The 14,405-nt window shown below is 35.7% G+C and overlaps 1 protein-coding gene and 1 non-coding gene across 8 annotated transcripts in view; both read left to right on the top strand.

Annotated features, from left to right (window-relative positions):
• The window catches only part of LOC131079306 (uncharacterized protein At3g52155, chloroplastic), a 110,427-nt gene that overhangs the window by 46,510 nt on the left and 49,512 nt on the right, over nucleotides 1-14,405 (top strand). For all 7 annotated transcript variants that reach the window (XR_009113952.2, XM_058017215.2, XM_058017216.2 and 4 more), the window contains exon 3: nucleotides 13,986-14,165. Coding sequence is in view for 6 of the 7 variants with exons in the window: in XM_058017215.2 (XP_057873198.1) it covers nucleotides 13,986-14,165 (180 nt within the window). In the remaining variant the exon portion in view is untranslated. The remainder of the gene's footprint in view (nucleotides 1-13,985; nucleotides 14,166-14,405) is intronic.
• Nucleotides 12,128-12,199, top strand: TRNAV-AAC (transfer RNA valine (anticodon AAC)). Its single transcript has one exon. It is a non-coding gene; the product is annotated as a tRNA-Val (tRNA).

Raw genomic sequence — 14,405 nt, forward strand, 5'->3', positions numbered from 1 at the left:
CTCTAGTTTCATAAAGACATTTGTGACTGCATCTTGTCTACATGTAATTGCATCGTCCAGAGGTGTCTATTTCCGGTCATCTTGAACATCTACTTCAGCTCCCTTCTCAAAAGCAAATGAAACGTATTTGCGTGACCCTGCCGAAAAAACAAGATGAAGAGAGTTCTCTCCAACTTCATATTTGTTTGGAGTATTTATCAACTGTTTTCCTCCATCGCATTCCTCCAACAAAAAATCCTACAACTTTTATAATAGCATCATCTTCAATACACCTTATAACATCTAGGGTTGTCAATGCATTATCTATTAAATAGACCGATCCAACCCAAGCTCCGCAATCTAATAAACTCATTACTGTCAATATAACATGTCCTGCCCTCTTTTCCAACTGACTAGGAGCATGGCCACCGGCTACAACAATTAGAGCTTTTTTAGAAGATCATAATTTCTAATCTGGTTGTTGCTCTTCTACATTGCATTGCTTTGCAGTGTCTGCTTGGAACATGGAAGATCATCTCTCCCACATTTTGATGCTACATACTTTATCATCTTTGTAGCGCAACTGTATCCGTAACTGTGTTCATGGGGTGTGTGTACTATGTCATCGCCTCTGCAAAACTTTTAGACAAAAAGTTCCAGATCGCATCACAAGGGTTTCAACTCCATTCACAACTAGAAGGAGATGATACTCACACAGCCTGCGATAATATCCATCAACTTATGTTTCATTACTCTATGAATGTGATAGACCTCTTCATGCGGCATGTTCGAACCCATCCTCGTACATAAAGGCACTTGACAAGATAATTTTGTCTCATGGTACGAATGCCCGACAATTGATCATACAGTCGTTGTTGTCTGATGATAACAAGGCACTGCGAACAAGTGTTCATCTAGAGTGCACTGTTTACTCCTGTGATCTTATGGACAGTTAGAGAAACATATCCGCCATCAAACTTTGACTTGCAACCTTCCTTATTGCCTTGTTCGATTCACATAGAATCGCTCCCTGGTGATTCCACAAAGATCTTGGCTCTTAATGTGCAAACTGCAGTTGATTCCTTGAGAGTAGAGTCGATCTCCCTTAATATCCAAATTGCATTAGAATAGGCAATCTGGATATCCAAATCACCACGCTCAAAGAAGTTCTGACCTAGACGAGGAGTTGTCTGATTGCTTCAACAAATCTGATAGGATCTTTAAATCTGATGGCGCTACCCATTAGAAGAATTTTGATGTTGAATATATGCTTGTTTGAATTTTCCACATAATTGAACAGCCTCAGGTTCAATTTAACCTGGCTCCGATACCATGTAAATGATGTTCAATTCTCAATTCAATATGCAAGATATATTCTAGTTATATTTTCTTGATCTACGTGTTGTGTATTTATATGATAAATCTGATTATCTTCTTTTGTATGGCAGGTGAGAGGAGCATTTATTGATTTCTATATTCTTCTCACAAATATCGATTGATATATATATATATATATATATATATATATATATATATATATATATGCAAGAGGGGAGGATCAAGCAATGCCTTGACCGGTCATGTCTTTTAGACATGACCGATCAAGACATTACTTGATCGCACCCTTTGCGTTATAATTTCCAATTAGTGCACACATTAATCAACAGCCCGATACAACTCGGGGTCTACGTAACTTATTCTTTAACACCAATCGGTGTCTACGTAATTTGATTTAACCGATACTAATAGGTGATTGCTTAAGTGATACCAAGCGGTGTATGCTTTGTCATCCGATAACCTAAGTTACCGGTACGTCCATTTTTTCTGCCGATTCCAGGTACGATACGTTTCTGAAACTGAATCGTGCTGGAATCCCTATGGAATCGGATAGGGTTCCTTTATTTGCCCCCTGAAACGCATCCACTTTTTCAACCAAAAATCCCGACAAATTTAAGATGACATGGCGATTTTGTCACGGTTTTTTGGGGTTTTTTTCGCTTTTTCTTTGAAAACGGGTCTAATACGGGTGTAAACCCTAACGCGAAAAGCAAAACGTTTTCTCGTGTGCGGCGGAGGAAGAGCTTAACACTACACACAGTGTAGGAGGAACTCAACACGACGAAGCAGGCAGAAGGATCTCGACGGCAGCTCACAACAGCTCATGACAAGTCACGACAGGTAGGAGGAGCTCGACGGGTCACGGTTTAGCTCGAGGTAAGTTTTTGTTCATAAATTTTGTTATGAAGTTATAAACTATAGTTTTAAACTTTTAATCTTTAGGATTTTCATTTATATTTATTTTTTTATTTGTTTGTTTATTTTATTTATTTATAATAATAAATTTAGATTTTTATTTTAGGTTTATTGTTTATTTGTTTATTACTTTATTATATGTTTAGGAAGTTAAGAATTTAATTTTAATTTTTGAAATATAATTTTATAATTAATTAATTATTATTTAATTATTTATATTTGTATAATAATAGATGTTAAAACTCAAATATTTAAATTTAATATAAAGTGAAAATGTAATTATTCATAATCATTAAGTAAATTTATTTACTTAATGATTATGAATAATTACATTTTCACTTTATATTAAATTTAAATATTTGAGTTTTAACATCTATTATTATTTACTTAATGATTATGAATAATTATTCATTATCATTAAGTAAATAATAATAGATGTTAAAACTCAAATATTTAAATTATTCATAATCATTAAGTAAATAATAATAGATGTTAAAACTCAAATATTTAAATTTAATATAAAGTGATCATTAAGTAAATAATAGTAGATGTTAAAACTCAAATATTTAAATTTAATATAAAGTGAAAATGTAATTATTCATAATCATTAAGTAAATTTAATATTTACATAATTATTCATAATCATTAAGTAAATTTAATATTTACATAATTATTCATAATCATTAAGTAAATAATAATAGATGTTAAAACTCAAATATTTAAATTTAGTATAAAGTGAAAATGTAATTATTCATAATCATTAAGTAAATATTTACTTAATGATTATGAATAATTACATTTTCACTTTATATTAAATTTAAATATTTAACATCTATAGTTTATTGTTTAATATTAAATTTTAATAATTATTTTTTAATTTGTTGTAGATAGCATAATGGCAATGTTGCTAGCTCTATTACTTATTAGATTGCATATATGTATATATTTATGATTTTTACATTTTTTTGTACGGACGTACCCAAACGTACCCAGCGCCCCACCAAAAAAATTGTCGTACCAGTGTACCGTACCCACGCATCCGTACCCATACCCGTACCGGCAACTTAGCTGATAACCAATCGGTTAATCCCGATAATCATTTATTAGTTTACTGTCAATACATCAATCGATATAAATCAAGATACTTGGTTAGCCTGATAATAATCGGTATTCACAGTTATAATGCAAACCGATATTAATCGGTATACTATGCTATGATATGATTATCGATAGTTTGAACATTTATCGAACTAAGTAGATTGAACATATCCAAAGGAAGTATGATCATCAAATGAAATAACAATAGCTTGAAGTTTTTCCTAATAGTTTATCGATAGGATAAATGATTGAATGAGAGACTTCATTTATCTCTCATTCAATCATTTATCTTACCGAAGCTATCATGCATTAACACCTATAAATAATACTATCACTAAAACCTGACATTGGAAATCATTAGGTATTAAGAATTCATGATATCATCTAAATTGATAAATTTTTAACATTAAATGTTAAGAATCCATGATAACCTTTCAATCCATATAAGCATCATTCATATTTAAATCAAAATACCTTAATATCATTAACAATTATTCCAAGGCATATTCGTAATTTCCTATAGTCAACCATACTAGGAACTCATTGAAAATGCTTGCAAACACAATCTTAAGGATGGTCCTCCTTGTTTTGTTAGAAAGTGGAAAGATTTTAGCTCATTCCATCCCTTAGTCCACCTTGGAGGCTGGCCGTCCTCCTCGACCAAGCCCAAGAGCACAAAATGGATTAATAGTTCATTTAGTCTCCCGACCCATCAGCATGGCAGGACCTCCTGTCCATCCATCTTGGGGTGGTGTGCTTGATAAGACGCATGAAGATTGTCCTCTTCAACCAAGCCCAAGAGCATGGTGTGGATTTATGATCCATTTGGCCTCCCAGAACACGAGCATGGCAGGACCTCCAATCCATCCATCTCGGTGTGGCGTACTTGATATAAAGAATGACTGGTTCTTTAGCTCTCGTTAACTCGGAAGGCTGGCCATCCTTTCTATTTGCAAGATGTTTCTAATAAATTCAAAATAGATTGTTAAAGGAATTTGCTATATGAATTGCTAATAACATGCCATTAAGGAATTGCAAAAGATTTACTTACAAGAGGCTGCAATAACTTGATATATATATATATATATATATATATATATATAAGATTATACTTCAAACTTATTTCAAAATGATACTCTTGCTGAAAACAATATTTTATTTCGAATAGATATCTTGTCTCTTAATTTCCTTCATACCCTCACAAATGAATTGATCTCTTTTTTGAAATCCCTCATGGTGGAGTGAATAGCCACAACCTTTATTATCATCCTACCTTTACAAGGGATGCACCTTCTCCTCAATCCAAGTGCTGCTTGGCTTAATGTAAATTGCAGGTCAATTAATTATTTTTGTTTAGTTTTAAATGCACATTTTGGGAGATTGCTGCCCATTGTATTTCGTTTGTACAAGATCAAAGGCAGCAACATGGAGTTTTACAATGCTGCGGTTTTCTTGTGAGAGTACTGTCCTCATGGCGGGGGCATGACAAGATTTATTGCTGATGTCCGGTCTGTGATGAATGGTGCTGATCCTAGACCTGATTCCCTTAGAATTTGACCTGCTGTTACTCCTGGGAAGGGAACCCAGATGTACGATGGCAAAATCCCCCAATGGTGATGAGAAATTGCCTTCCACAATGTAGGCTTGAGGCATGCAACCCTCAATCTGTTTGCTTTCTGATCGGCAGTCTTTACAGGCAAATGATCTATTCTCAGATCTGACCTTAAAAATTAATCTCTTGATGATACTTGCAAGTACTCCAAACTGGTGTCAATTCCCTTGGATCTGAATTGCTTGCTGCTTCCAAAACCTGGCCGCCCATGTCTCCCACCTTGTCCAATGATTGTCTCCTAATTGTGGTGATTTCATGTAAATCTGATTATGAAATTTCCTTCCAGACTACCAAAATGCAAAGATATCAGGGCTTATCAAGCTTAGGCTTGTGTAGGGAGAAATGATAGATTAGGGAATTAAACTGCAAGATATTGAAGCAATGTTGTTAGAAGGGGTTAGGTTTTTGTCTAACTTCTTCACACCTGGCAGGATTTGTATCCTGGAAGTGCAACCAAAATGTGAAATTTGTTCCCAAAACTCTAGCAATGCCCAAAAGAGCCTTAAGCGCTCCTATTTATAACTATTTGGAATCAACCAAAAATAGGCCAACCACATGTGATAATGAATCCTCTTTGGGGCTGACCAGCATGTTACATCTGGAAATCTTTTATTTTGTTTAATATTTATTATTATTTTTATTCTTACTATATATTAATACAGATATTAATGTGGTGTTTAAAAACACCTTTATTATTTGTGTTGGTAGCCGACCCATTTTAGGGGGCGACATAACATTGAGAAATCCTGAGCTTTGTCATTGGGTGTTGAGAATTTGGGAACTCGCCAAGGACACTGACAGGGTGTTGAGCATGGGATTCGTTCGGCTATGGAAAATCTTTTGCTTGACCTAAGGCATACATTGGGAAGGAGTGTTTCTGATGCAGCTCAGATTTTGTCTTGTCCTTCGTTCTTGTCAATTGTGGCCATTTCCTTTCTGCTTCATTATGATATTGATGATGTGGTCTATCAGTTTGAGGTATATTTTAATTTCCCCCTTGATCATTTGCATGCTACCATGAAAAAACAACAATGCTTGCAATGTTTTGTGGAGAAAATAGACGAGGGTTTGAAGGTGGCTTTGCCTATGGATGTGATTCCAGCATTTTCTTTGTGTTGCAACAATGAAGACTTGATGAAGTGTCGGTGGTGGCTTTGCCTAGTAAGGTTTTGTTCCATGTAAAAAATGTAATGTTGTTTTAGGGGGGTGCTTGGGGCCTATGTAATTTTTCCCAGTCCACATTTTACCTCTCGAACTGTTGTGAGTTCTCTATTAATGGTGAGGTAGGCTGGTGATTTTTGTGCTAGTTTTGGTTGAGCGGTTGCTGTCATGCTGGGTAAAGTTCAGTTTCAGTGTTTTCGGATTATATAGTCTCTTTTTTTATAAAGGATGGGTGTGAAGTTCATTCTCTTGGCAATGTGGTTGATGTCTCGTTGCTTTAATATCCACTTTTATGTCTATGTAATGACTTTTGGGCTATGGTATTGGTGGTTGTTTATTTCTAGCTTCCAAGTTATGGTGCCCATTTTGTTAAAAAAAACTGTCAAAAGTCTAGTTAATAAGTTAATATCTAATGTACTTGTTAAAATGCACATCACCACAGAATACTAACAAAAGAATTATTGGATTGAGGCCTACACGATTATATCTTTTGCTTATGTTCTGCTACTTTCAGATTGTAATATTTATGTTAATTTTTTTTGTATTTATTATTTTTGGATCATTTTATAATTTTTTTAAAGAAGAAATGGATTTTGTACTGTTCTAAGATGCAGTGAGTATTGCTAGATTCAACTTAGCTTAGAAATGTAGATGAAATCTATAGATATTGAGATACAGAGAAAATATGAACTTGGGGCATGCACATGTTACAACTGTGATTGTGCTACTTTTGACTGAAGATGCACATTTGCAATGAAGAGTACTTGTTGATGCCTTAGTGAAAAGCATTTAGATGGTGCTCTTTGACTTGTTGTAATCCTAGAGGGAAAATTGTTTTGATCAAAATGCATACTGGGTATGCATGAATGCTTATAGCAACTATATGATCATTGTTAGCAAGAAATCTGAAGGAGACAAACTGGAATTCTGTTGTAATGTCCCCATTTTGAAATAGGATTTAATAATAAATACTGATAATAAAATTAAAATTAAAATAACTAAAATTTAGTTAAGTTTAATGAATGGTCAAAAGGCATGAAATGAAAAGTTGTGACTCCCTCAAACATGAGGTATAATAGGGAGAAGAGAACTTCATTTGAAACAGCAACTTGGATCTACGATCAGAAGTGCAGATCTGATTTAAATAGTAAGACAGAAATGAAGAGACATGACCCTTTAGAGGGATATCTCTTTCCAAGGAGATGTGTCTCCTCAATGAGAGATGAAGGTATAAAAAGAGTAATCAATTAATATGAAGAGTGGGGAATAAAAATTCAGATTCTGGGTTTAATTCGGAAAATCAGGCAAGAACATTCATTCCTAAAGACATTCTACAAATCAACAACAATCAGCAAGCAATACACCTAGATCAAGGAAGAAAATGGAAATTAAGAAGAATAAATGTTAAATCCATAAATCAGACTCAGACCTGACTGGAGTATGAATAGAATAAGCATTCAATATTACGTAAGGAAATAAGGCAATAAGGGCAGACATCAGAGTAATTTGTGCATATTTGATTCCGAGTATATCATCAAATATCACACAAATTACTATCATCGAACATCAAGAAAACACACAAACACAATCACACCCAAGAAGACATTCAGCAGTTTGAAGAAGGACTAATTCTGATAAAGAAAGGAAATCCAGATCAAACCTTTAGCCATCCAACAGAAAATACGTCAAAGAAATTAATCTTCAGATCAGACTTAAATGAGCAGTCTAATATTATTTTCGAATCTTCCCTTCTCAGCACTCTATATCCTCACAACCGCTTGTGGTATACATATACATATTGCTTATGCATAAATAGATAAATGCTTAAGTGCATACTTATATATAAGATATGCCCAACTGTCTGAAATACATCTTGTAGAAAGGGCTTGGGGTGTAAGAGGAGGGTTATCTAAGTAGGCCAGCCTAGAATTAACCATATAACTGGCTCCTAGGGCCAAGAAGGCTCTGATATCAATTCGCTCTTGGTTTTAGATAAAACAGCCATGAAACCCCCTATGACCTCCGTCCAACTCCGCAATGATGGCTCTTGTTGTTAGGAGGATGAGACATTGATAGGGAAAGCAAGTACAAGGAACCAAGTAGGCCACCTCAGTGGATGCCCTTATTGATTGCCCACCAAGGCCAAGAGGGCTCTGGCTTAGTGTAGAAATATGGCTTCAGGCGGACCTATCATGTTTCTTCCTCTGAACCCTAATGTGCTTGTATAATACTATTGATAATATATGAGTAGGATGTGATCTTGTCTAACCCTAATAATTGGAAGTACGAGTATATATATATGTATATGTTTCTTCTGTTATGATTGTAGGATTCAAATTCAAATTCACATTAATTAAAGAGATATTTTACTTGATAAGATGTAACCCTAACCCCAACTTGTTGCAATTGTGATTCTAGGGCAAATTAGCATGGGGATATTACATCTGTTCCCAAAGGATTTCTGTTAGTTGTAGTCTAATAACCCCGGACTTAGTCCTATTGAGGTAATAATAGAGTTATTCTGGATCTAGTCTAGTCACTTAATTAGAAAGTAAACACCATACGCAATATTAGGCTTGATGCTCAGATCTCTTATATTAATATCTCAGTATATAGTACATTCCTTATATCTCCTTTACACTTTCTATCTTTTATCTCTATTCTTCTATTCTTATCTATCTATCCTCATCTCTTCATCATCTATCTTACTCCTTGGTAACTATCTACTTATATCTCCTATTAGGGACACAACCCTTAGATGATATCCCTAAAGACTAATCTATTTCCTAAGTTATATATTCTGGAACTCTATTACTGGATTACATCCTTATCTCTTCAGACCAGTGTTTGTATCCTGTTTTCTGGTTAACAATCATGATTTATGGTTAAGGGATGTTAATCCTCAATTGATGATGATTGGCAGTAAAAAAAATGAGGCAAAAGAAGCTAGGGATGATAAGAGTGGCTTACAGTCTGTACAACTATTGTTGGACTGATAAACAGACCTCGGAAGGCTTTATTAACATCTTAATTTTACTTTATAATGCTGATGCTTTTCTTATTAATCTTTTTTTTCGCATCTTGCATGTATTTTTCAAGATTTTAAATGTATAAGTTAACATTTGCATGTCCTATCATAAACTGTTAAGCTCGTGTCTGGTATTTTTAAAGATTAATAAGATGGGGGCGTCTATAGGCGTGCCAGCCTGAAAAGCATTAAAGACGTACAAATTACAAAAAAATGATATAGATGTTGAGCAAAGCCCAAACAATAAAATAGAACAAAAAGGAAGCATGAATGGAAGACCATTGTAATTAGTAGCTACTAATCACAACCATCACAACTAAAACCATGAAGCCCACCAAAGCCAAACATCTTCATTGAAGTCTCCAAAACCAAAAAAAGTGCCATAGCTAGAGATGCTAGCAAAAAATCCTCCCAATGAATGGAACTAGTGAGGTTAAACAACTCCCCATCGTCCTATGCTAGACGACTCTGGATCAAATTGGCCAGCTACTTCCTCCACTCCAAACACATTTTTGCCACTTATTTTAATAGTTGGGTCAAGAGATGGACACCAAACACCAGGGACAGCCTTGGTTCTCTACCCTGAGCAGTGCACCAATTTACGACAGAATACTGGAATTATGTGGCAACTAGTGACCTCCAAGTGCCCACAGCAGTGTGTAAGCATTAAACCCAACATTAGATTGTCCATATTTGAGCCATAGACTTATAAAACTGGCACCTCCTATGAAGATCATTGACTACATCATCTGTAGCACCTGCATTCATTGGATCCGTCTTGTTGGCGCTTTCTCTTGTTTTTTCTGTGTCATCAAAAGCTACCAAGGAACCTAGGAGCGACATTCCCTTGAATTGATTTAGAAGTAGCAGCTGGAGTGATCATAACCTCTGTGAAGCATCAGGGACACAAAAGTTCGGTTTTGAAATGAAATCTCACCTAACCATGGCTCTAGACCATAGCGTTGCCAACCCAAACCGTCCTCTCCTAGAACAACTTTGACAAAACCTAACAAAGCTGGAGCCTTACAGCTGAAGCTTGAAACAAGCATACTATTACACACAATACCTTTATGCTGTGGATCCCTTGAGTGTTGAGAAATCCCTTTTGAGCCATGCTGCCACCTTTCCAACCAAGACCAATAAACGCCACACACAACACTGCCCTATCAACCACCTACCACATGCCACCAAATATACATTAACAAGACATGTCACGAGCACAAATACTTGCTTCATACATGCCACATTACAGAAGATTTTCTACCTTACAAGAAAATTGCACACAAGAATATGGTAACAAATTGACAACAAAAACTCTGATAAATGCATCCTGCTCACACCCAATGTCTCTAGGGTCTTAAAAATGAATAGGGATTGAAATCCGTGGGGGCTTAAAAGAAAAGTAGGCGTTTAACCCGCCTCAAGACAAAGAAATGTGACTGTAAAGTAGCATTATGGTTCCTTGATAGACACCATAATTAGCTAAAAAATTTGCCACTAAATCAGCTGTATACTTGCAATGTTGGTATCTAACTTCATAGAGTTAAGATCCTAGAGCTAATGCTTCTTCCACATAGTGCTTGAGACATTGGTCAGGGCAAGATCCTTTGTTCAATGCATTGATTACAAGGAGTCTCCTTTCACAATTAAATTTTACATACCTCTAGCTGCTGCTGCTGCCTTTCCACCCACCAAATTTTCCCATTTTTCTTTATTATTGGTTCTCATTCCTAGGAAGAGATAACCACCATATGGGAAGTTTCTTGCTGCATCTTTGACTAGGAAACTTGTACCAACATTGCAAAGATTGCCATGATATGCACTTTTGAAATTTAATTTTTACAAAATTTTCATGGGTGATTCGTAACCTTGTTTTTCTCATTAGAAGAGCTGGAATCCATATTCTCTCTATTAATTATAAAGTCTCTTACCCTTCGAGTGACGAAGTTTATGTCTATAATTAACACTAGGGAGTGCTTGCAAATTGTTGGAAGAAATCGTCTTCAAAATATTAATCTTTTTGGAATCCATTATTGGAAGAAAAGAATTGGATAACCCACCCCTTGGAAAGTATATTGTAAAATCAAGGTTTTAGTAAAGTGCATGCAAGATATCATCCTAAGTTCAATTTTCTCACAAATGCCTTTTTAACAAGGGATGGTGTGTTGATACTAGAGTATTGTTCAACTGATGAGATGATATTGGACAATGGACTATTTCATTAGTAGATGTGTTGGCTCACAAAGTTGTAACCCCACGTTCCTAGAGGGGAGTCCAATACTCAAGGCTTGGGAAATATAACATCTTGAGGATAGGGCTGAGGCTTATCAATAGATAGTGGACAACTAGGGACCTATGCATGAGAGTGCACAAGCTCTTCTCCTTTAGGCTCTACTAGGCAAATGGTGGTGTTCCCTAGGTAATTGGGAGGAATTTAAAGACAAATGAAATAAAACATAGACCAAACAGCAACCATGCTCAATGTGCTATGAATCCCCAAGATTTGTCACTAGATTATGTCAACACTAGTTGCAAAGAAATCTTCAAGACCTCAAATATACAGATAACAACACACTCTTGCACATCCATCAAATGATAATAACATTTCTGTTAGCATTTCTGCACCCCTACATGTGAATCCACTAAACTATGCGTACACAAGTGGAAGAGGTAAACACACTATCATGATCCTCTGTCCTTTTATCAATTTGAGCTCACATTAGATGTGGCACAAGTTGCATTATTAAATCATGAAAGCATGGTAGAACCTAAATTGCTCCTAAACCATTGAAAACAAGAGAAATGTATATGAATTTATGATTGGTTTGGCCTCTCAACAGTTGGGACTGGTGCCTGCTCCTTTGGGCAATTAAGTCCAAATTTTGATGGGAGTCAAGAATAAATTTGAAAACTACCAGAGTAACTAGATTTGCATATGCATACTGTTGGCGTTGGAAATAAGCCATACCCGGACCGACGATGGACTGGTCCAAGAGGGGCCAGTAGCTCAGTGGTAGAGCACTCCAGCAACATATGGAAGGTCCTAGGTTCGAGTCCTAGCTGGTCCATGTCTCAACATGGTATCAGAGCCAGGTCCAGGCTAGGAGCCCCAATCACACGAGAGGTGTGGCTTAAGGGGGGGTGTTGGTGTTGGAAATAAGCCACACCCGGACCGACGATGGACTGGTCCAAGAGGAGCCAGTAGCTCAGTGGCAGAGCACTCCAGCAGCGTATGGAAGGTCCTAGGTTCGAGTCCTAGCTGGTCCATGTCTCAACACATACAAATTATAAAATAAAGTATATCCACAAGTAAACATGCTTCAGATATTCATCTCAGAACAATAACAATCCGCATACGATAAGAAGAGACCATGACAAAATAGGTTGCAATGCATTATAACGCTTTCATCATAATCAACTTACCATGACATCAGGCCAACAAATGTGGCAATGGAGAACTAGTAACTGGGATCAAAGTATCCCCTGAAATGTTACAGATTGCCATGTTGAAATATTATAGTCGTTTGGAGATCAGTGCAGGAAATATGATAATAATAGTTTTTTTGGACAATTTTTGATTACAAGCAATGCGATTTCAAATAAAGTTGGGTGTTGATGCTGGGGTTAAATTAAATGCACAATTAAGGCTTGAAACGGTTAGGATTCCTCCTCCCTTAAGTTTATGAAGCTCAGTTTTTGATGGGGAAGCAAAAGAAAACCCAGGTTTAATGGGCAGGGGTGATATCTTTATAAATGATAAATGCTAGGAATTCTAACCTTGAAGCTTGGGTTTGCTGGAAAAAATTCAAAATGTGGTTGTTAGGGGCTAGAAGAATCTAATTGTAGGAGCCTTGGAAATCGTGATTAGTACTATTAATAATGAAATATTGCTTCATGGCATCTAAAATAATAGGGTCCAAGAAGTGACACAGATTGCTAGCAAGTCTATTCCTAATTTATACAAGTAAAAAGAAAAGTAAATTAAGTGGCAGATCTTGCAACAAATTGTTGGGTAGGCATTTTTGTCATTTGAGGGTGCTCATACTAAATTTTAAGGAGGCAACTTCTTAGATGGTCTGTAGGGACTCTTGGTTGAAGCTGCTTCTTTGGCCCTCATCTCTCTAAAAATCTAGACCCTAATTTTCTAATAGTTCCCCATCCTTCACCTCCTTACAATGCCATCCCTTCTACTAATCCATCACTTCATGCTATAACAGATTTTCTTTTTGCACTCCATTTGGTTGGAATCTGATCTTTTTCCTCATCCCGTTTTTAATCACATGAAACCCTTGGACCATAATTATTATACTTAAGGGGAATTTTCCACACCCAGGTACATGTTAGCCTCTCATTGAGAGTAGCGTTATATGGCCTTTTGGTTATCTGTATTAAGCATTACATTTTTATTAACATAATTCAAGCTAAGAGTAGGTCCATGGTCATTTTCATCAGGTTTAAACTTTCCTTTTCTTCCAAGTAATCCCAGTGACCTGTTTTTTCTGTGTTGTAATACTTGTCCAGTGGCACTGAGCAATTTACGTGGCTGTGTGTACATATTCATACATATAATTTCAGAGATCAATTTATAAAGTTTAAATGGTTATTGCAGTAACAAAGCATTAGTTTAAATTGTTATTGCAGTAACAAAGCATTAGTGATTAATTTACTAATTATATTTTGAATACTTGAATGGATGTACATCTCCTTTTTCTTTCTAAGATTATTTAGTAACCATGTATAGATACTATACTTATTATGTGTCTCTTTGGGAATCTGCAATCTCTTACTAGGATAATTATTCTTCTTCTGTTTATGAAAGGTTGCTAAATACTTCTCTTGGCTTTACTGATCCAGTGATGCATACCGTACACGTCAGACACTTCAAATTATGCAAGCACATATAAAAGAGTTTTTGGAGGCAGAGGTGCATTTCATTCCAAGCTTTTATTCGATAGCAGCAATGGATGGGCAAACTGCTCAGCATTTACAACAAGCTGTCTGCCAATATTCAAGAGATGACATACTTACTATAATGTTAGAAGCAACTATGCCTTCTTGTTTTTTCATACAGATCTTGGATCAAAATGCATATTTCTGTCGTATTTTCCATTCATCTAAAGCTTGGTTTGTTTAAACAGAAAGATGTTTTACAGTCATTACTTGCTTTTCAAAACTCATATCTTATTAGATTCTTTCATGGATCTTCTTGCTTCTATGCATGAAAAGAATTGTTGAGCACAGCATTATTAAAATGTGGGATGTGATTAAAGTAAT

This window comes from Cryptomeria japonica, chromosome 7 (assembly GCF_030272615.1).
Source record: "Cryptomeria japonica chromosome 7, Sugi_1.0, whole genome shotgun sequence".
NCBI classification, from domain to species: Eukaryota; Viridiplantae; Streptophyta; class Pinopsida; order Cupressales; family Cupressaceae; genus Cryptomeria; species Cryptomeria japonica.